General features: G+C 41.0%; 1 protein-coding gene across 1 annotated transcript; it reads left to right on the forward strand.

Annotated features, from left to right (window-relative positions):
- Positions 1-12,150: 12,150 nt before the first annotated feature.
- Positions 12,151-14,404, forward strand: Bhlhe22 (basic helix-loop-helix family member e22). Its single transcript, XM_055603422.1, has one exon. It carries the CDS (start codon positions 12,151-12,153, stop codon positions 13,222-13,224), a length of 1,074 nt encoding a protein of 357 aa, XP_055459397.1. The 3' UTR covers positions 13,225-14,404.
- The last annotated feature ends 7,716 nt before the right edge of the window (positions 14,405-22,120 follow it).

The raw sequence follows: 22,120 nt of genomic DNA on the forward strand, positions 1-22,120 counted from the left end.
AGAAAGGCAAAGGGGATAGACATTGGAAGAGGAAGAAAACACGGAACAGGACAGGAGCCTACCACACAGGGCCTCTGAAAGACTCTACCTAGCAAGATATCAAACACATGCTGAGACTCCTAGCCAAACTTTGGGCAGAGTGCAGGGAATCTTATGAAAGAAGGGGGAGATAGAAAGACCTGGAGGGTCAGGAGCTTCACAAGGAGAGCAAGAGAACCAAAAATTCTGGGCACAGGGGTCTTTTCTGAGACTGATACTCCAACCAAGGACCATGGAGATAACTTAGGACCCCTGCACAGATTTAGCCATGGCAGCTCAGTGTCCAAGTGGGTTCCCTAGTAAAAGGAACAGGGACTGTCTCTGACATGAACCCAGTGGCTGGTTCTTTAATCACCTCCCCCTGAGGGGAAGCAACCTTGCCAGACCACAGAGGAAGACAATGCAGCCAGGCCTGATGATACCTGACAGACCAGTGTTAGAGGGAAGGTGGGAGGACCTCCCCTATCAGTGTACTGGGGAAGGGGCATGGGAGGAAAAGAGAGAAGGTAGGTGAGATTGGGAAAAAATGGGGGATGGCTATAGCTGGGATACAAAGTGAATAAAGTGTAATTAACAAAAAAAGTAATTAATTTAAAAAAGAATTCTTGCTCCACAAATCTCTATCTCTTTTAGTATTTAGAAAATAGTAGCAACAGAACAAGATAATTTGAACACAGGGAACTTCCCAGAGACTCATACTCCAACCAAGGACTATTCGTGGAGATAACCTAGAACCCCTGCACAGATGTAGCCCATGGCAGTTCAGTGTTCAAGTGGGTTACATAGTAATGGGAAGAGGGACTGCCTCTGACATAATCTGATTGGTCTGCTCTTTGATCACCTCCCCCTGAGGGGGGAGCAGCCTTACCAGGCCACAGTAGAGGACAATGCAGCCACTTTTGATGAGAACTGATAGACTAAGATCAGAAAGGAGAGGAGAACCTCCCCTTTCAGTATATTTGGGGAGTGGCATGCATGCAGAAAGGGGAGGGAGGGTGGGATCCAGAGGGGAGGAGGGAGGGGCTTATGGGGGGATACAAAATGAATAAATTGTAATTAATAAAATAAAAAGAAAGAGAATAATGCTGTGGTCATAGAAAACTATATGCATAAACTGACTTAATTTTCAAAATTTAAATCCCAGTTCTCTTTACTGAAGTTCAATAAAGCCACTAGTTTGGCAATATAATTATTCTGTGTTTTGAATGTTGAAAATGCCCCTAAACTGTGTAGGTGAACAGTAAGGAAAAATGGATGTGTTTGGTTAGGCAATACATATTCATAAATAGTATTTTTACTTTAAAACATATTGTTGACCAAGACAACAATGAAAAAAGTTGGTTTAAGCTGGTGATAGCTAGAGCAGAATAATTTTAGGTTTATTTTAAAATTAGAAAAAGCGAAGATTCTATTTCTAAGTGGAGAAGAGAATGGATTTTGATAGAGACTTTATAGAAGATACAGAAATTTCTTCCTTATTCATTCCTACAGAAATTGAACATCTGCTAGTGATTGTTCCACTTTTTGTAGAGCTGTTTTTTTAAAAATATATATATATATTATGAAAAAAAAAAAGTCTCACCTTCAACCTCCCAATTTCAGTTGCCAAGAGGGAAAGAAAATTACCTACTGAATAAAGTTCCTATCAAACTGGAAATGAAATAGCTGCAGCTTCTCCCCATGTAAAGCCAGGGCTAACCTCCCGCCAGTTGCAACCCACCTGCCTCAAACTCCTGAGTGTGGAATTACATTTGTCAACCACCACAAGAGGCTTGTAGATTGTCAATGGGTGTTGCCTTATTTTGTAGCTGGTCCTCTGGTGGGCAGCAATGCCAATAGGCTTTTATTGTATGTCGCGGGTGCCTTCTTTCCTTCTAACAACTGCAAGAGCCATCTTTTTACTTATGTTGCTTTCACCACCTCAGTAATAACTGAGACACCATAGCCTTCTTTCTGCACTCTAGCTTGCCTTCCTTGCCAATGTGAAGCACCATGACTCCCATTCCAACAGTGGGAAGTGAGTTCAGCTTCCCATGATCCACTTCATAGAGGTGACATATGGGTCCTGTCTCCCGCCAGATGAGGATGGTTCTGAAGGGAAGTTCCAGAGAAATTTGGGATTTTATCTTGCAAACTCATGCATCCTATGTTTATTGCCTTGAATGGTGAAAAGAAGCCTACACACTTTTAAATGTACTAAATATGTTATATTCTGCATTTTTTTTTTCAGTTTATGTACCAAAACATTCTTCTCAGGCCATGGCTTCTAAAACTTATCACATTCAAATTGTGTGTGTGTATGTGTGTGTGTGTGTGTGTGTGTGTGTGTGTGTGTGTGTGTGTGTCGACAAAGGGTCTCTACTATGTAGCCTGGTTTGCCTCAAACTCTCAATGTCCCTGTCTTAATGTCCTTGCAAGTGATGGAATTCTAGGTACATCTCACCACATATAACATCACAATCACTTTTTATAATAGTATATTACTTTGTGGTATGGAGTCACTATAATGCATTTAATCATGTGCAAGCATATTTTTCCCTTTAAGAAAATCCTCAGCTATTTTTCTACATGGACTCATAACTACTTAGATTATAACATTTGTTTGTAACAATTTTTTACTACAACAACATTTCTTATAACTCTGAATACAGTTATTTTAAAATTTGACCACTTTTGATTTTTATTAAAAATCCCAAATCTCCTTTTATAACATTTTGGAAATGTTTACATTTTATGTTAATTACCAGGTTAAGTTATTCTTAAATTATTTTATCCCATATTTCTGTTAAATAACTTTTGTTTTGTAGATGTTCTTTGTATGCTTGACATACTTGTTTTCTACCAATGTTTGACTTTGTGGTTGTTTTATTTGCAGAACAGGAAATTTGGTGTTTTTCAGAGTGACAACTCTTTCTTTTGTGAATCCTGGTTTTAACTTTGTATAGAAAGGCCTTTCTTTGCATGCTGTCTATAAAATCACCTTTATAGAAATAATGCTCTTAACTCACATGATGTGTATTTTCCAATTTTAGAAAGCATAACTTTAACTAAGATTATAGATTGAATAATTTTAATTCTAGAAAAAAATAAGTAAAATTTATCTTGAAGAATAATAAAACATGGTACAACAAATAACTGAGGTTTGAAAAAGAAAAATAACTCAGACAAGATATTTTTTTCAATAAAAATGACCATCTTAGCTGGAGACAAAAGCAAGAGGTATAATGAATGTATACCCTTTGCTATTCATTGTCTTAATAAATATTTTATCAGAAATTTTTTTGATTGTTTCATTGAGGTGAATACTCTCACTGAATTGAACACTGTTGAATGGGTCATAAGCAATGGAAATAGTGGGAGCATTAATGCATTCAGCCATCTGGAGAAAGGTACAAGCCTCACACTAAGACTGCCAACTGAGTGTAACAATATATTGGCTTTGTAACAGACTAGAAACAAATCTACTCAATTTAGCAAATACTCCATAAGGGGGACATAGGGATATTCTTAAAGGCAGAAGAGAAAGACAATGGTAGGTTACTTAGAATAAAAAGTCAAACTTTGTCTCCAAATTCTATGATCTTTTTTGGTTGCTTTTATTTGCTTTGTCAAATAGCATTTCCTGTAGCCAAGGCTGGCCTCAAACTTTCTATGTAGCCAAAGCTAACTTTGACCTTCAAATCCTATCAGTTTTGTGTCCCACATGTTGGGATTATAGTGTTACACTATGATGTTCAAAACCACCTGACTCATAACATTTTTGACATATTTTCCTATGTAGAACAGGTTTTCCTGGAACCCACAGAGATCTGCCTATCTCTGCCTTCTAGGTGCTGCATCCAGTGAGTTAACCATGACTCATTCAGTAAAAGGTTCGTTGAAACCTGCAAGTACCTGAAGGTTGCCATAGAAAATAAGTCAATAAGATAGAAATGAATAATAAACTATCAAGTGAAAGGACACTGGACTGGTTTAGGTTGAACAGTCAAAGAAATATAATATAGTATTGAAATTAAGTTCATGTGTCACTTTAGAAACTGCTCTCCTAGTCTCCACTGATTAATTCCATGAGGAAGGGAGAAAAGGCATGATTAATAAGCCCATTTTTCTCTCGAACCTAAGTAGGCTTAAGGAAATCACCAAGTATTACACATTACAAATATTACTGAGCCATAGATCCCTTATTTCTGTTAATGCTATTCTTGCCTTATTAAACAATTCAAAGAGCAGTGTAATCAGGTCCAACAGATGTGTGAATCATAATTCAAAAACTTTTTAGAAGAAACAGACTGTCTCTATGACAGTCCTTTCCATATGTTCTATACACTATATACATTCTTTAGATGCAAATACATATATTTCCTTCTCTTACAATTGTTTTCTCTTATTTTTTCTTGTGAGTTTTGTTTTTGAAATTATGGGAAGTAACTCAAGGTAGTAAAAATACAAACAATCTTTCTGGAAATATCTGAACTCATCCATGACAAGAGTAGTTTTGTTGTTGTTGTTATTGTTTTGTTTTGAGACATATTTATGGTCCAACATCTCTTCAAGTTAGTTTGAGATATGTATTATTGTCTCAGTACTACCTGCATGCTAATGTCATTCTCCCCATGGGCATCATATAAACTTATGATATTGTAAAGTGTTGTCCATGAGAGATTTGGCAGGGATTTTTTCATAAAAGGATGGTGTTTGTGTATTGACAGTCATGTTATGATGGCTTGCAACTTTTAGATCCTATTTTGTTTTTGTTATCTTAAGACAGGGTCTTATAACATAGTCCCGGCTGGCTTAGAATTGACCATTTTCCTTCCCCAGACTCTTGGGTGTCTAAATTCCAGGATTGTGCTACCATACACAAACAAAAGTAGGTATACTTTCTCTAGTGTACAAAGTGTTGTATCTTAACATATTATGAATTTTTCTATCTAGATATATTATATATATATATAATTTTATAATACTAACTGAACACTGTAATTATAGCACAAGTGTGATCTTTCTCTTCTGTCCTCACTTCTTCCTAGTTTCCCACTGTGTTCTAACCAGACTCAATCTATATTTTTCAGTGAAATATATTAATAAAAAAAGCCAAGGTAAAGATTTCCTTAATATAATTATGGGCAAGAATTATCAAATTGCTAGAGGACATCAAATGGCCTCATCAAATATATTTGAGAATGTGTCAAACTAATCCATGTAAAATATAAAAATTTACTGTGAACAGTTCTGTAGCTAACCATCTGTTTATCTAGTTCCTCTTATATACAATCAAATTTCTTTCAAACAGGAGATCTTACATTGACAGAGTAGATGAGTCCAAATATTTAGCTTAATAGATCTTCACTGTAATTAATAAAATTAATCTTTCACTGAAATGGCATTCGAATTTGTCTGTTTGATCTGCTATTTTGAAAGGTATTCATAATATTTTGTACACTACAAAAAGCATATCTACTTTTATTTGTGTTTCAAGCAGCTGGCCTGTGTATGCAATCATAGATAAGAATTTTTAAATTTTTTATTACAATTTATTCACTTTTTATCCCAACTGTAGCCCCTCCCACAGCCCCTCCCAATCCAGTCTTCCCTTTCCCTTCTCCTCCCATGCCCCTTCTCAATTCCACTGATAGGGGAGGTCATGGATCAAAGATCTCAACATAAAACCAGACACACTAAATCTGTTAGAAGAAAAAGTGGAGAAGAACCTTGAACTCATTGGCATAGGAGACAACTTCCTGAACGGAACACCAACAGAACAGGCTCTAAGATCAACAATCAATAAACAAGAAATGTTTAAATAGGGGTATCATCATTTGAATTTTTTTCAAAGTTTGAGATAAAATCCAGCCCTTTGGTCATGCTAAGTAAGCACTTTGTTAATCAATCAGCTATCTACCCCAGTCCTGTTGATGTGTCTTGTCAGGTTTTGATTTATTAATAAGAGAAAGCAAGTGTCTTCAAAACACACTTTAGAAGTGCCAAGGTTTAAACACTTGCAATTCTAGTATGTGCACTAAACTTTTCTGGAAATATATTTACCCTAGATGACATTTCAGGATCAAAGTTCAAATTGGCTATTCTGTAGGACTGTATGATGATGAAACTGTTGTCTAAAGAGAGTGAAGGTCCCTGAGATGATGGGGCTGGATTATTTGCTGATATATGTTATGAGGTGGCAAATGTGTCTGGAAGAATATGTCTGCTCCTGTTCTTTTTTCCACCATAGGCGGTAGGCACCATCCAGCAAAGTAAGGGGGAGCTGCTTCTATTGAATGAACTCACACTTTGCAACATAGTGATAAATCATCCAAATAGCCATGATGTGCGCATTCTTGACAGTACTTAAGCTTCACATAAAAGTAGTTCAATCCGACTTAGAAGTTAACTCATGTTTTACTTTTTATGAAAAAAAAATTGTGTTCGCTAAATTAAATTATATTTTACTAGAAATCCACAGCAGAACTACATCTGAATGAACAAAACTGACGTATATGTACAACTAGAATACAAACCTTTCTTTACAAATAATTAGCTTTGCGAACTATGCATGTTTACTGTCAAAAGATGTCTAGGTAATGCTTTTTATCATAGCCAAACTATTGTTAAAGTTATTTTTGAGGCATAAAATAAAATGTTTTTCTGATATCTGGATATTTGGTTTTTTGTTTGTTTGTTTGTTTGTTTTTTGTTTTAATTCAAATATTCTCAGACACCATGATATTCCCTTGCTTGTCAGGAGATGGCGCTGTGGGTTTTAAATCTCAGAGCTAACAACCCAAAATCCCCGCTGAACATTTAGTTTCCCTATTTCTGGTCAGACCTTAAAAGTATCCACCATTTTTGTTCGAATTACTTTAAACATTTTCCTGAATGTTTTCCAACATAATAAAGATAAGATTTCGGAGGAGAGACTCCTATAACAGGACAAGTAAGTCCGTTACGGTCCCTGAGGAAAACATCCACTTTTTTTTTTTTTCTTTTTTTGTCTAAAGTAAGAAAGGGGACCGTGAATTCTTTGTGAACTCTTTCCGCTTGTTTCAGCCACGTAGCTTAGATAGTCCTCTGGGTTTTGGCACGCAGCATATTTCTATCTTGTCACGCAGACTACCTGACGTTGAAAGTCCCCAGAATTGAGAACCTCCCAACAAGGGGCTTGAGTTGGAAATACCACTTTTGAAGGCTTGGGGTTTCTGTCCGATATCTATTCATATTTAAACAACTGCACCACCAGAGACTAGAGAGGAACAACCTCCTTTGTCTAGACTAGATTAAGAGGAAGAACTCCGTGGGTGACATTTGTAACAAACCTCAACTCTTCCAAGGTCCGAAAATCCCGGGAATTGGGAACCATGTGTAATTGGGAGGTTGAGTCCCTTCCAGTGCTACCAGAACTGTGCGAGCTCAGGTCACTGTCCTGGTCCCTGCTTCCTCCTGGCGGGTTCCCTTCAACCGGGATGGTGCAATGGCACCTGCAGAGCCAGTCTTTCTAAGAGCTTTGGAAGAGGCGGAGAAAATACTGAGGGCAAAAAGATGCAAGAAACTTAACCCCGGGACTGGATCAACTTGACTCTGTGCCATTGAGATCTCAAAAGACCAGGGGGAGGCATGATCCTTCAGCAGACCCAGGAACAAAGCGGAGCCAAGCACTGCAGGATAGAGAAACCAAAGGCAACTTCAAGGTCAAGGTGTCTCTTCCTGGGGCTGGAGGACTGCCAAGAGAGCCTTGGCCTAAAGGGATGGGGGTGCTGACTTCATATCACTGGACTTGTCAGCACAGGGACAATTTGTCAGAAAGGGTCCCTGGGGGCTCAGTGGTTGTTGATAGACAGGACTTTCAAGGGCGGGGTGGGGTGGGGCTGGAGGCATCCCCCAGTCTGTCATATTGTTCCCATAGCTCTTACAGAATTTGCTGTCCCCCCAGTGGGGTTCCAACCTAAAGTTTATGATTTTTTCCCTCAACTTTGTTTTTTATTTTTCAAAGTGTTCTGAAATAGATAAATTGAAACACCCAGACAGCCACAGCCAGACTTCTCCTGGCTGCTTAATTTATATAAGCCATAAAGTTATCATAGATGCAGAAATACCACTGTGAAATTCCTAGCATCCCACTTTAAAGGTAGAGTGAGTTCCATTATGATTCTGCTTGAGCTATTTCCAAATCCAAACAAACATTAGAATGATCTTTAAGAAATATAAGTTTAACCTACAGATTACTTGGATCTGCATCCCCCTTACCCCCCACACACACACACACTAATTCCAATGCAGTGATGCTTGCTGCTGAATATTTTAACCTCCTTTGGTGGCTTTCGGAGTGTTTCATCCAACAATAATAAAATGTGTTTATCTTTATGAGAATGCTCTGATGTGTATAGATTTGGCATCCAACACTGCCAAAAATGCACCCTTTTCTGATGTGTTGGCCAAGGAGCTTCTCTGAGCCAACCAGTCCAAACCCAGGGATGCTCAGGAACTGTTTTCCCTGAGTGGCCCCAGTTGTCCCACCATGCTGCCTGCACTCTCTAAAGAACCTGTCCCTTGTTCCCTGGTTTTCAAAACTCCCTTCGGATAAACTGCAAAACAGAGGGGTGGTGGTCCTACAGATGCTTCAAGATAGGTGGTTATGCCTTGGTCAGGGGATCAAGCCTTGGTTGATCCTCCAACTTCCTCCAACTCTCCTTAGATGAAAACTCCGGTTTGGACTTCTTTAATTTTGCAAATTGCCGGTTGCTCTAACAGCGCAGGCCTTTCCTCTAACACTTCCTACAGGATCAAATTTTAAAATTTCTAGAGTTCCTGCAGCCAGAGGCCCTGGAGAGGCCCTGCTGACTTCACCCTCCCCTGGGCCAGAACCCCTGCTGCCTGATTCCACACAAAGTCAAAGGAAGTTAAGGCAGTGCCTCTGGTTGGTGATGATTACACCGGGTAACAAGACATCGGGCAGATGTGTTTTCATTGCCCTGTAAGATAAATGCAGTGTTAAGTGCCTGACAACTTCCCAGAAGCAATCAGCAAAAGTTTACGAGTGCATAAACCTGGAAGACCATTCCCCGACGGTGGTTATAAGGCCCGCGTTTAGAGCTTCCATAAATTCTCTGGCCATTTCCCCAGCACAACTTTTCTGCCACTATTAAACAGCCACCTCCTTCCGGGAGCCTGGGGAGATTTTCTCCAATATCGGAAGAGGTGTGTGGCTACTTCATAGGGGAATAAAGTTGAGCAAAACTTTCTTGTAGAGCTTTGAATGGTTGAAGGGTATCAGAGGTGGGACTAGGGAAACGGGGAAACTCATCATGCGATAGTCAATATCTATGAAAAAAAAAACAAAAAAACAAACAAAAAAAAAAAAACAAAACCGGATGGGGGGACTTGCTGTGTAAAGCTGGTGACATATTTGCCACTGTCGGCGTTTGGCGGTTTTTGTTTGTTTGTTTGTTTGTTTTACTCTCCCTGCCCGTCTTGGATGCCACTCTGAAAGACATGGGACAGCCAAGTTAGAGCTACCATAAGCTGGTCTTCACTACATCCTATGCTCTTTAAAAAACCTTTTCAAGAACCTGATGGAATCTGGGCACCCCGAGGAAAGTTCCAGAGAACAAGTAAAACACACCGGAGGAACGAAATTAGACTTTAGGGAAGACTTTTAGCCACTCTGACCAGAATCAGCGCCGTGCCAGCCTCCATCCTTTTGTTAGTAGCCTGATAAGATCCTATTATCAGCCAGTTTATAGAGACCGTTCTTTTTGATCCCTCTGAAAACAAAACTGGTAATTGACAAACAATAACACTAGTGTGTCTTTAGCTTCCTAAAGGGACACTTTAACAGCTGCTAGGAACAGAAGAGGGAAAGAGGAAGCTGCAAGCCAGAGCCGCAAGGGAGGCACCGCCCTGCACCAAAGCTGCCTTGGTCCACAGCTATACGTGAGCAGGCCTTCTGCTCACAGCCAGGATCTCAGGCAACAGAGCTTCAGACAGTTGGTCCGCTGGTTCTCAGTGTTCGGGTTCCCATACAGCTGAAGGAACACCCTAACAGAAGACCTGGTCGGGTTTCTTTCCTTTAGCAGTTGCAACTCGGGCAATCATTCTGGAAAAGTAGAACTAGGCTTGCTTCCATCCTTTCCAGGTGACAGTGCAGACATTTCCCTGTTGCCCTCGTGCTTCCTGTATAAAATAAGGTGCCCAACTGTTTTGATATTACTATTCAAAAACAGATTCTGCAGTGAACCTCATTTGTGAATCTATTACAGAGATTAATAGATTATTTCTCCCCTTTCAACTAATTCTCAGTGGGGAAATTTAACCATATGGTAAGGAGAGAATTAGAATTTCATCACATTAGAGCAAAATATAATGAAAAGAGTCCAACACCTGGGGCCAACTCTGAAAGCCACAATTAAAAGGTTTTTAATGAAACCAGAGAAACCCCAGACTGCACAGACCTCAGTAATTCTGCCACATAAGAAAGGCTTACTGGAGATGTTGGGGAATATTGTTTTTACTTATAAGGATGAAAACTAGTTGCTAAAAAACCATGTGCTTCGAAAGACCGAACTCAGAAGCACGAACTCAGAAGCACCTTCTCCATTCAGAGAGCACTTGCGTTCATAATTCTGCCTCGAACTAACCCTCCAGGAACAGCCCAGATGGATCCAGATGTCCCCAAATGGCTTCCGAGTGGCGGCGATACATTTGCAGCTAAATAATTATGCAGGAATGCCCCCACTTGGTGTGTGAGAGGATTCGACTGACTCTTGACGCTCACTCTTGCGAAGTAACTGGATTTAAATCTTGATGAAAGTTTGAGACTACTTCTTTTTTTTTTCTTCTGTCCACGAAGCAGCGCGTTCTGTCACCACCACTTTAACAGTGCGTGAGGACTCTGCAAACGTTTTCTCCGCCCCACTCCCTTCGAATTTTAAATCAAACGGGCTATGTATGCAACTTGATTATCATCTGGGTGCTTTAATTTTTTTTTTAATTTTTAATTTTTCTCATCCGTATAGGATGCGGTGTGAGGGAAAGTCATGGTGGGAGAAAAATCTGGATTCGCTCTTGCTTTGCTTTGCATACTAGCTGAAAATCTAGGGTAAATTCTAGGCAAGCCAGGAGGGACCGACCTAACCCATTCCCCCCCACACACACCCCAACCACCCCAGGTCCCATCTCCAAATGTAGAAGCGTTCTGAACAGGGCGGAATGTAATAATCTCCTGTGAGGGTAACTGCGCAAGCTGAAACAGCAGTGGCGAGTGAGGGGTAGTGAGGGGGGGGGCGGGGGGGGAGTCTGTTTTGCACCGAACTCCCAGCCTCTACCGCCAATCTACAATTTGCTGAAGGAGCAAAGAACATCCTGGGCTCTAAGTAGGGCTTTTAGTGTGCTCATTGATGAGTGAAAGTCGCCACACATGTCAAGCTAAAGGCAGTTGTTGGGTTACTAACAGGACCCAGCGCCTTGCAAACATATGCGCTAAGCTGTGTATACAGATGGCAGGCAGAATAATGGAGCAGGCGCCTTTTATAAAGCTCTGGCTGCTGCCTGTCTTCAGACCTGGGAAATGAAACTATTCAGACTCGAGGCCAGATAGCGCCTGCGATTGTTTGTTACCGTTTTAATCCTATTAATTAAAACGTTAACCTGATTGGGTAGAAAGCGCTGTCCCAACAGGCGAGTCTTCTTCATAATAACCTACTCAGAGATAATGATGTAAAAGACTCCCCCGTCTGTGGCGGCGACTGGTTGATGGGTCCGGAAATCTCTTGAAGGTGAATCCAAGCAAGATAAACGGTGCAGAGAGGAGGCGCCCGGCTGGACTCAGAGCGGTAGCAGCTCCACTCCCTCCGCAGCCACCCTCCCAACATGAGGGGCCGCGGCCCATGGTGAGCCCCAGCAGCCAGCACCGTCGGCTGGAGACGAAGAAAAAGAAGAAGAGGAGGCGGCGAGCGCGGGGGAAGGCGAAAAAGAAAAAGAAAGAAGGGGACAGAGCTGCTGGCAGCGCGGGGACCTACGCGCGCAGCAGCTCCGGAGCCCGGCTGGCGCGCGTCCGTGCGGCCGCCTGACTCCCGAGCCCAGCGGCGGCCGGCCGGGGCTTCGCGGCGGGCCGGGCCGATGGAGCGCGGGCTGCACCTCGGCACGGCGGCCGCGAGCGAAGACGACCTCTTCCTGCCCAAGAGCCTAGGCGCCTCGACCGCCAAGCGCCTGGAGGCGGCTTTCCGCTCCACGCCCCCAGGCATGGACCTGTCCCTGGCGCCCCCGTCCCGTGAACGCCCGGCGCCGTCCTCGTCGCCCCTGGGCTGCTTCGAGCCCGCTGACCCCGAAGGGGCCGGGCTCCTGCTGCCGCCGCCCGGAGGAGGAAGCGGCGCGGGCGGTGGTGGGGTGAGTGTCCCCGGGCTGCTAGTGGGCTCGGCGGGCGTCGGGGGCGACCCGAGCCTGGGCAGCTTGCCGGCGGGGGCTGCCCTGTGCCTCAAGTACGGCGAGGGCGCTGGCCGCGGCTCCGTGGCAGAGAGCAGCGGCGGCGAGCAGAGCCCCGACGACGACAGCGACGGCCGCTGCGAGCTGGTGCTGCGAGCCGGGGCCCCCGACCCGCGGGCATCCCCGGGAGCAGGGGGTGGCGGCTCCAAGGTGGTCGAGGGCTGTTCCAACGCCCACCTGCACGGCAGCTCCGGCCTCCCCTCGGGGGGCCCTACGGGAGGCGGCGGGGGAAGCGGCGGCGGCGGCGGCGGCGGCGGCGGCAGCAGCAAGAAATCCAAAGAGCAGAAGGCGCTGCGCCTCAACATCAACGCCCGTGAGCGCCGTAGAATGCACGACCTGAACGACGCGCTGGACGAGCTGCGCGCGGTCATCCCGTACGCGCACAGCCCCTCGGTGCGGAAGCTCTCCAAGATCGCCACGCTGCTCCTTGCCAAGAACTACATCCTCATGCAGGCGCAGGCCCTGGAGGAGATGCGGCGCTTAGTCGCCTACCTCAACCAAGGCCAGGCCATCTCGGCCGCCTCTCTGCCCAGCTCAGCTGCTGCTGCTGCCGCGGCCGCTGCCCTGCACCCGGCTCTCGGAGCCTACGAGCAGGCGGCTGGCTACCCATTCAGTGCAGGGCTGCCGCCGACCGCTTCCTGTCCCGAGAAGTGCGCTCTCTTCAACAGCGTCTCATCCAGCCTCTGCAAACAGTGCACGGAGAAGCCTTAAACACCCCTTCCCTCGAAAACCTCGAGACCGACCCCAAAGCTACAGGAAAGCAGAAGCTGCTCTCCTCATCCCCTTTATTTTGGTCCTCTCCTAGTTGCGAAACACTTGCAGGGCAAACAAAGCAGAGGCAGGAACTGAGAAGTATCAGAGACAAACCGGACTTTCAGCCTTGGCGTGCTCGGAATCTCGGTCTTTGGGGTGGGGAGGGAGGGAAGAGGGAGGTTGAGTTGGGATGGAGTGTGGTTGTCTTTTTTTCCCTCAGAAAAGTGGCAACTTTGTGGGTAACCTTGACCTCAGAAAGTACGGTCTTCTTTGAAGGTGAAAAATAAGTTGAAAAGTAGTGTTTGATTATTAGACGTGAAAAGTACTGAATGACAAAATACTAATCCTATTAATAGCTGAGAATTTCTTAAGGGCTAATGGGGAGAGGAGTACAGGCTGAGAGGCTTGGGGACAGAATATTCTTTCAGACAAATCAGAAAGGGCACTCGAAAATAAATTTTGATTCTGAGCCAGGAGAAAAACTTGAAATGTAGACTTATTTAAGTGAGGGGAAAACAGAGAAAGACGTGTTGCTATGAAAGACTTGTATTTTTTATTTGTCTCTGAACTTAAAATCCTGTGAAAATGCTCAAAGTTTTGGTGAGAGTGATATAAAAAGCAGGCTGTGGCTGAAAGAATTGCATTTAAAATATTTATGTGCACCTTGTTACTTTCTACTCTGCAATGATGGATTAACAGTTCATGGTATTTATTTGTTATTCTTCAGTGATCCACATCAACACTATTTATTATGTGTTATGGTCTTGGGTCTTCTGTGCAGATTTTTTAATGCCTCTAAAATTCTGTTTTATATATTAAATTACACTGTGTGCCAAGTGTTTAAAGGTTTATTTGCCAACAAGTATGAAGAGAAATGTTGATGTATCTGAGCTGCTTAGGTTTTTGAAAGGTCACCTGGATATTTTCAGTTGCATCATCCCTGTATTTAAATTGAGCTTTAATAAATTGCTTCAGTCCAAAAATTACAGGAAAGGTGTATTCTTAATTGATGAATGAATTGATCTCTTTTTCAAAAGGGGACCTATTTGCATTCCAAAAGGGAGAAACATCATAGCAATAGATCTTAAGTAAGAACATGCTAGGCAAATATATTTTCCAGGTTGTGTTGTGCATTTTTAAAAGCCTAATTTAATTGTTTTTAATATAGATGTACATATATAAGTTATTCTAACTGTGATGATTTGTTAAGTTAAAAGACTGGTTTGGTTTGCTTATGGTGTGAAATCTTTTGTTATTTTTTTAAAAAAATATAAAATTTAAAAGAAATGAAATAGAACTAAGGAAGAGCAAGAAGCTATTTACCCAAAGTGAGCTTTTAGTTTTAGTTTGCATGGCTATCTGCCTGCCTTTCCTCCTAAGAAAATCCAGAAAACCTCTTTTTAAATGGAGCCTTGCTATTTTCCACTCCTTACAGATAATACAAATTCAGTCTGTCAGGTTGGATGGTAATTTTTCGGAGTTGTGATGGATCTATCGGTGGTTTTGGATGTGTAAAGAATGAGATATCTATCTATCTATCTATATATTAAACAGGTCGATCAGACTATGACAGCTATGTACGACCATTTGTATGTCTATCTATGTCAGAAAGAATCTTTATTAAAATATTTTGATCAAACATTTTATTATGGTGTGCTTTGTAGAAGGAGCAGCCACTCTCTTCTTGGTTATTCTTGCCTGAAAAGTAACCAAAAAAGGAAAGGAGTTTCATAAAAAGGGGATCTAAAGTTTTGGCAGTACTGTACAAGTATGAGTGGCATTAGATTACATGTTTACTTAAAGAAGAGCTGGGGATGGCCATGGAAGGAACAGGTCCAGAGTTCCTGATACTTGCATGAACTTACAGGATCAGCGTCTCCTCATAAATCTTTCCCACTTGTATAACATCTAGACCATGCCGGAAAAGTGAGCAGTAGATTTTCTTAAAGACTTTTAAAATCAGAAGTTCTGCCTCCAAATGCTTGAAGACCAAGGGAAAAGATGAATTTGGATTCTCTGAGCATCAGCTTTATGGTGATCTCATCACATTTTTTTCTGTGACAAAAGAGTCAACTTGACTGAGTTATGTAAGTGTAAGTAATGCCATAGAGCCTCCAAAAATTTATTATATTGCTTGTTGATGAGGTTTGGTGTTGGAACTGTGTTAGGCATAGGCTTTACTAAGGTATAATATATTTGTTTATATTTGGACCTTTGCTCTTGAAATTAGAGCAATTAGAATAAATTAGAAGGTATAATTTGTATGTGGTGGACATCACAAAGATGGCAGTGCTGATATGGAGGTAGAAAGGTGAAGAGCTTTCACTGGGTCTACTTACCTAAATGCACTTTGGGAGGAGGGTGGTCTGTGCAGCCTTAGCTTATAAAGATATCCCTAAATGTCATCACACTTACTGGGAGGTGGTTAAGAAACAATGTTTTTTGCTCCACTTGCTATCAAAGAAGATTAATCAGAACCTGTAACTTTTCAGAGAGCATAAGAGCATAAGGCCTTGAAACTCATGCCCTTCAAGTGAGGGAGTGGGGGCAGACAGGAGGAGAAGACCAGGGTAGCCCCCAGGCAGGAGAAGGCCGTCTCTGAGCATTCACCAGACAAAGACTTGGTGCATCTAATTATGATTATTAAAACAATTGCCATGACGATGTGTAATATTATGTTAATTTGAAAACAACTGTGTATGAAAACTGTCGACTACAATACCTAAATTCATTTAATGAAACACATCGTTAAGGCAATTAAACCTCCTGGATGTGATTAAGAAACATAATTACAACACTGTTCTGCACCATAATTGGGTGTCTTTAATCAAGGGGTAAAGTGATCAGCAACACAGCCATTAGTTTGTATTGTTCTGGCCTTGCTGTCCATCATTCTGATAAGGATTTAGCCACAGACACTCCTAGTCAGATTTTTCCTCTTTTGCATGTTATCATTGTAGGGGACACATTTGCTGCAAGATTTACTGCTTAATATTTTGCATTATTAAGAAGACATCTTTGAAATAATTTCTTTACAACCTTTTTACTGTTCAACCATTGTCAGAAAATGGGCAGAATAACAGATATTGAACTTCAGGAAAAATAAATGCTGGTTTTCCCCTCAGCCTTTAAGCACTCAGCCTTTTTGCTTAGTCCAGAAGAGAGCCCAAATGCAAAGAGAGAGAGGTTGGAAAAAGATATTGAGGACAGAAAATGTCAAAGAAACCGGCGTAACTAAAATGCATCTGAAGCAATGATATTCACTTTCATTTTAATATTTTCAGTCATGTCAATTTTCTTTTCTGACTGGTCAGCATGTGGTTTTAGAAAAGCCATAGGGTGTCTGAAAGAACAGGTAAAGAAACTTCAGGTTTACTTCGATGCCTCAACACTAGCCTCTTTGTAAGTTCTCCAGGATCTGCTTCTGATTAAAAAAAAAAAAAAAAAAAAAAAAAAAAAAGGAGGGCAAGAGAAAGTTTGAACCTACCAACACCCCTACTCCAGGCCAGTTTTCTTCTGAGCCTTATTTTCTGACTACTCTGGAGAATTAGCCCTTTCACTGCTGCAACATTTCTGTCCAGGAGGGAAACTTGCATCAGAAGTGAAGACTCATCACAAGGGCCTTCAGAGTGCTCTTGGCCAGGAATCCTAACAATGTGGGTATGTGCCAGCCAATAGCTGCCCATCCAAGTGCATGCTGGGGTATCTACCAGACCTTAGGAGCCCTTATAAGGAGCATCCCACCAGCAGATCCTCAGGAGACTGAGGATAGACAGATGAAACCTAGAGTTCTACCTTGTGAGTTCTAGTCTTGTGAGATCTACTTGAATTCTAGCACTAGCCTGACGCTGAGTCCTGACAAACCCTTCAACTGTTCAATTACTAAGGTTCCTGCAAGTGAACATCATGGAAAAGTCATCTCTACTTTCTCCTCCCATAGATGCATAGATGTGTGCACCTGTATGAATAAAGCAGGCGTGCGCGCGCGCGCGCACACACACACACACACACACACACACACACACACACACACGGGGGGAGTAGGAGGGGACTGCAGTGTTCTTTCTTTCCACTTTCCAACTAAGCAATGCTTCCAAGATCTTGTGTTGTCCAGGAAATTTTTCTTGCAATCACACCCATTTCCTTCTCTTAGCCTACAACCCACTAGAGAAAACTCAGGCCTCCAGAGTTCCTTTCCGATCCAGTTTTAGCATGTGACACCAGAACCAAACCTTTCTACCTGCCTAGTGACCCGACCCAAACCCAGCATGAGTGGCAGTGACTGTTGCAATGTAATGACTTATGAAAGATATAATCATGTGTTAAATTGAATCCTCCGTTTAACTGTTAATGGTGTGCTCTGGGCACATTTACGTATTAAATGCTGTGGTAACTAATTACCTCTAGGAAAAAAGATAATACTCTTCCCAGACTTTGAAAAATAATGATGAGAGTTCACTTCCAGGCTTACAGCACATTGTGGTGGCTCTGCCTGGCAGAGCAAGGGAACCAGTGGAGACCCTGAAGATCTGAAGTTCTACTTGTTCCAGTGAAGAGGGAGGTAATGAACCCTGGTAAGGGAGGTTTTCAAGTTTCTTATTCCAATCTTTAATGAAAATGAAATTCAGCGTGGGGATGTAGGGGTGACTGAAGAACTCAATAATGCCTCTACACAAAATCAAATAGTAAAATCTAAACACCAGAAACATAAAAGCGCTTTCTCCTAACCAAAATGCAGATTTTATATCAGTTAATGTTTTTTGTTGTTGTGACTGCAAATATAATAATAATGATGATAATAATAATGATAATTGAGCCTGTCTCTTGTGCTCTGTGCCTGCCTATGCCTCTGGATTAATGAAATCAGTGAATTGCAGACTGATTTAATCTCAGCCTTGAAGTCAAACATGGGCACAGAAAGATATAAAACTAAGAGGTAGTAAAGTCAACTTTGAAGCACAAACACCTTTCAGAATGGGAGTTCTTTTCTCTCAAACAGCTCTGATTTTTCTGATCAATTAGTGTGTATTCTGCAGGCTCTAGACTGCGCAGGACAAGCAGAGTCTGGTCCAACCCAGGTCCCAGGCAAGCCCTACTGCAAGTCACAACCTCAGCCAGAAAGAGGAGGAGGCTTTCTGAAGCAGGATGGTGTAGAAACTGAACCACATCGGTGGTAGGAGCACCAAAGGAGCTATTCTAACTCTAAGCCTCCCTAAAGGGTGGAGAGCTCTGTTGCTGAGCTAACTTCATCCCCTAGCTTCCCAAAGCCTGGCATTTCCCGCCCAACCCGCAGACCAACTGTGGCCCTACTTAAGTTTCTTGGGACACAAAGAAAACTTAAGGAATTTGCCTAGAATTCCTCTCCCAGGTGTTGCTAGATCCAGCAGCGCCTTGCACTCCAGATCCAGGGCCATCCTTTTAAGTCACACCTCCAGCAGCTTGGCCAGCCTCAGGAGTTCTGAGAATGTGCCCCAACTGTAAGCCTGGAGGAAGTTTTATTTACTTCCTTATTAGGACGAGAAAACTATTCTCCCTTCTCTTTTCTGGAGATTTATGTGGATTCAGTTCTGTCACCTTTTCTGAATTAGTGGTATTGGTCTTAAAATTTTTCTGGATTGTCTCAAAATGAGAGGGGGGATGGAGAGGGGAGAGGGAGAAGGGAGGAGGAGGGAGGAAGCCAGAGCTAGTTTACTGTCTCCCTTTCCTGGCATGTTCTCTTGTTCAGCAACTTAGAAATACAGATTAGACAGCACTGGGAGGGAAATTTGTGGTCTGGAAAAAGAAAGATGATTTCAAACACTGACCACTACCTACCCCAAGCCCAAACCTACTAAGGATGTCACCTTATATGTCACTAGGACGCTTTGATGGAAATTTGACTTTAATTATGCTCAATAAGATATCAACTCCTTCTGAGCTTGAGAAAGGGTTAATTCTCTCTCAAAGACCAGAGCTGTCCTTGTCTTTTCAACCTGATTCACAGATGCAATAAAAAATGAAGCAAATTTATGATCTGTTTCAAGCATTTTATTGCTGTATTTTTAAATTCATATATGCACATATAAGAACTATGATCTGTGAATAATTTGAAATGCTATAGTAGAATGATACATTTTAGATAAAACATAACCATATCTTTATATAATTATCTCAGATTAAAATAAAAAAGAAAAATAGATTTCTAATGTGGATCAAACTGAAAAACTAATGACAGCCATAAACTGCTAACCAACCATAAATTAACATCTTCATCAAACGTTAAAGTGGTATCAGTGGTTATATAAAGCAATTATTATTTCTCCTTTTAACTTTTGGAATAAAGTCCAGATATGTTTGTAGGATCTATTATTTATAAATGCTTCTCAGTCTTAAAGATTCATTTTTACTAGGAGAACAGTTACAACTCAAACCTGCCAAGATAATAGAGGTGTTTAGGGACAAGAGTATAGATCTCAACATAAAGGTGCTTTATGATTGTACTTCATTTTATACATTTATTCAACTCTGGCAACCAATTTAGTACAAGGATTTTTCTGTTAAATATCCTTATGTGTTCTTTGAAGAGAAAACATTCTACTCCTTCAGGTGGTGGTGGATTATGTACCTAAGAAGTTAAAATGCAAAATCGTGCATTGTCTGTTCCAGTAAATGCAGCTAAATTTACTATGTATTGTCTCTCTGCAGTATTACATTCAGAATCAGGGGCCAGGAAGAGCCTGTGCCCTTCATTGCAGCAGACATTGATGAGAAGAAATGACTTTCCTAACCAGGCCTCCAAGAGCACAAAGAGCCCTGAAAGAGAACAGGTTATCCATCTACAGAATGCTGTTTACATCAGCAAGTGGGGTCCACTGATATTTGAGTCCATACAACTGTAATTTTCTTATGCAGAACCAGAAGGTATACATATATTTAAGATGTAAGTGTCTCAAAGGAGGGGAATTTTAAAAACCTGTAATTGGTCAACAAACTGAGATCTTTGAGCAATTAAAAATTATTTTCTATGAAAATCAAACAATTATATGGATAGTGGGCAATGAAGTGTCAAACAAGTTATATCTGTGACTCAGTTAGTGTTTGTGGCCTCTTGCCCTAGAGAAGAGCTAGGATGGTCATTACCAAGGGTCAAAGGTTAATGAAATGTTCACTAGTCCAAAAGTCCTTCCCTAGTTTTAACTTTTTGAAAAAATGTTTAGTCTAGTTTCTTCCTTGAAGGTGAAAATAAATTTTATACCTTTTCAGTAGGGTTAAGTTATTTCAAAATATCTTTATTTAAATTCATTTCAATGATGAATCATGAGATATTAATACCTGTTTTTTTTATTTCTCTACTTGACACACACACACATACATATATTCTTAATTTGTAACTTTCTGGTATAGATACAAATAGATAATGATTTTATCTCTAAGCAATTATTTCCTGTGTAGTCTGCAATGTAGTTTTTTCTTATATCAACTACCCTTTAGAATCTGCCATAACCATAAAGTGTTTTTTATCCAGTCCTACTCTGAATAGAAAATAAACATTATTATTTATATGATCTTACTAATTCCAGAAAGCTATTTATATTTTAATGTACTTTAGTAAGTGTTCTATACAGTACAAATAAAAGTCAAGATAGTTTTTACAGAATGTCCATTTAATTTCCTTTTGTGGAATGAGGAGTGTTGAACCAACCAGTTGCAAGGAACCAGGTGCACGTTCTCCAACAGCTGGCTTCTGTTCCCTGCTAAAAGGAGCATGGACATCTCCTGGTATACTTCCATCAGAATCCCTCCAACCATTAGTGTTCGTAAAAAAAAAAAAAAAAAAAAAAATCAGTTGTTCCAGTGCAACACTGTAGCAAGTTACCACATGAGGCTCATTTCATCCTCAGCAATGCCATTCTGTTATAGGCTTTGTTTAGCATTTGCATTTTAATGTATGAATAATTTGAATACTCTCCAAATATTACTCAGCTTCCTTTATTATCTGTTTAGCAGTTAAGAAAGCTGCAGAAGACAAAGCCTAGAGAGACTGAGATTTCCTTGTCATTCCTCATTCTTATACACCTCTTTTCCACAGACTAGCAGGTGTTAACAGTTGTAGCCCAGCCAGGTCAGCATTACAGATTTAGTGCCCTTTCTTGGATCTGTTTTTATCCCACATACACACAAAATTAAAATGTACTGAAAGATAATCCGAACACTATGTTTTTGTTTGTTTGTTTCCTTGATTGTTTTCGGGAGAGCATCAGAAGACCAGAACAAATACATAAGGAAGGTGAGGGATGAATTTGGATTATTCACATAACAGAAACAGTTCTCAAAAAAAAAATCTGCTTTCTATAACCAAATGTTTATAACCAATTTACTCCTAATAGGATATACTCCTAATGAGATATAAACATTCAGCTTTGATTTAAAGGATGATTTTTTACTTTAATTTAAATAACATTAAATATTTCATTTGTAAAATATTTGAAGGTACAACATTTCTTTAAGATAATTTACTTTTTTATAAATCTGTATGTATCTTTTAATAATCAAAATAGTAAGCAAATGAATAGACAGTAGTTAATATTTTAGAACATTTCAGTCTAAATACATTTTGAAATGTAACTGTTGACAAATTTTTACCTATTCAGAAGTGTGTGATTTAATTTTTCATGAATTAAACGTAATCTATTCTAGGAAATTTAATATACATTTAAGCTGAAAAGCAAAGCTCTTTGGTAACTGATCTAACACTGTAAGAGTAAGTAATGATTGCGTTAGGCAAATGATACAGTTTTATAACATTGCTCACTATAACTCAAAGCAGTGCTGCAAAGAGAGTAATCCTGCATACTAAACTTTTATCTAATTGAGT

The sequence above is a fragment of the Psammomys obesus genome, unplaced genomic scaffold, assembly GCF_907164565.1.
Source record: "Psammomys obesus unplaced genomic scaffold, mPsaObe1.curated_primary_1811, whole genome shotgun sequence".
NCBI lineage: Eukaryota > Metazoa > Chordata > Mammalia > Rodentia > Muridae > Psammomys > Psammomys obesus.

Excerpts from the sequence above, each read along its gene's own strand:
- Bhlhe22 (XM_055603422.1), top strand. The coding sequence starts at position 12,151 with ATGGAGCGCGGGCTGCACCTCGGCACGGCGGCCGCGAGCGAAGACGAC.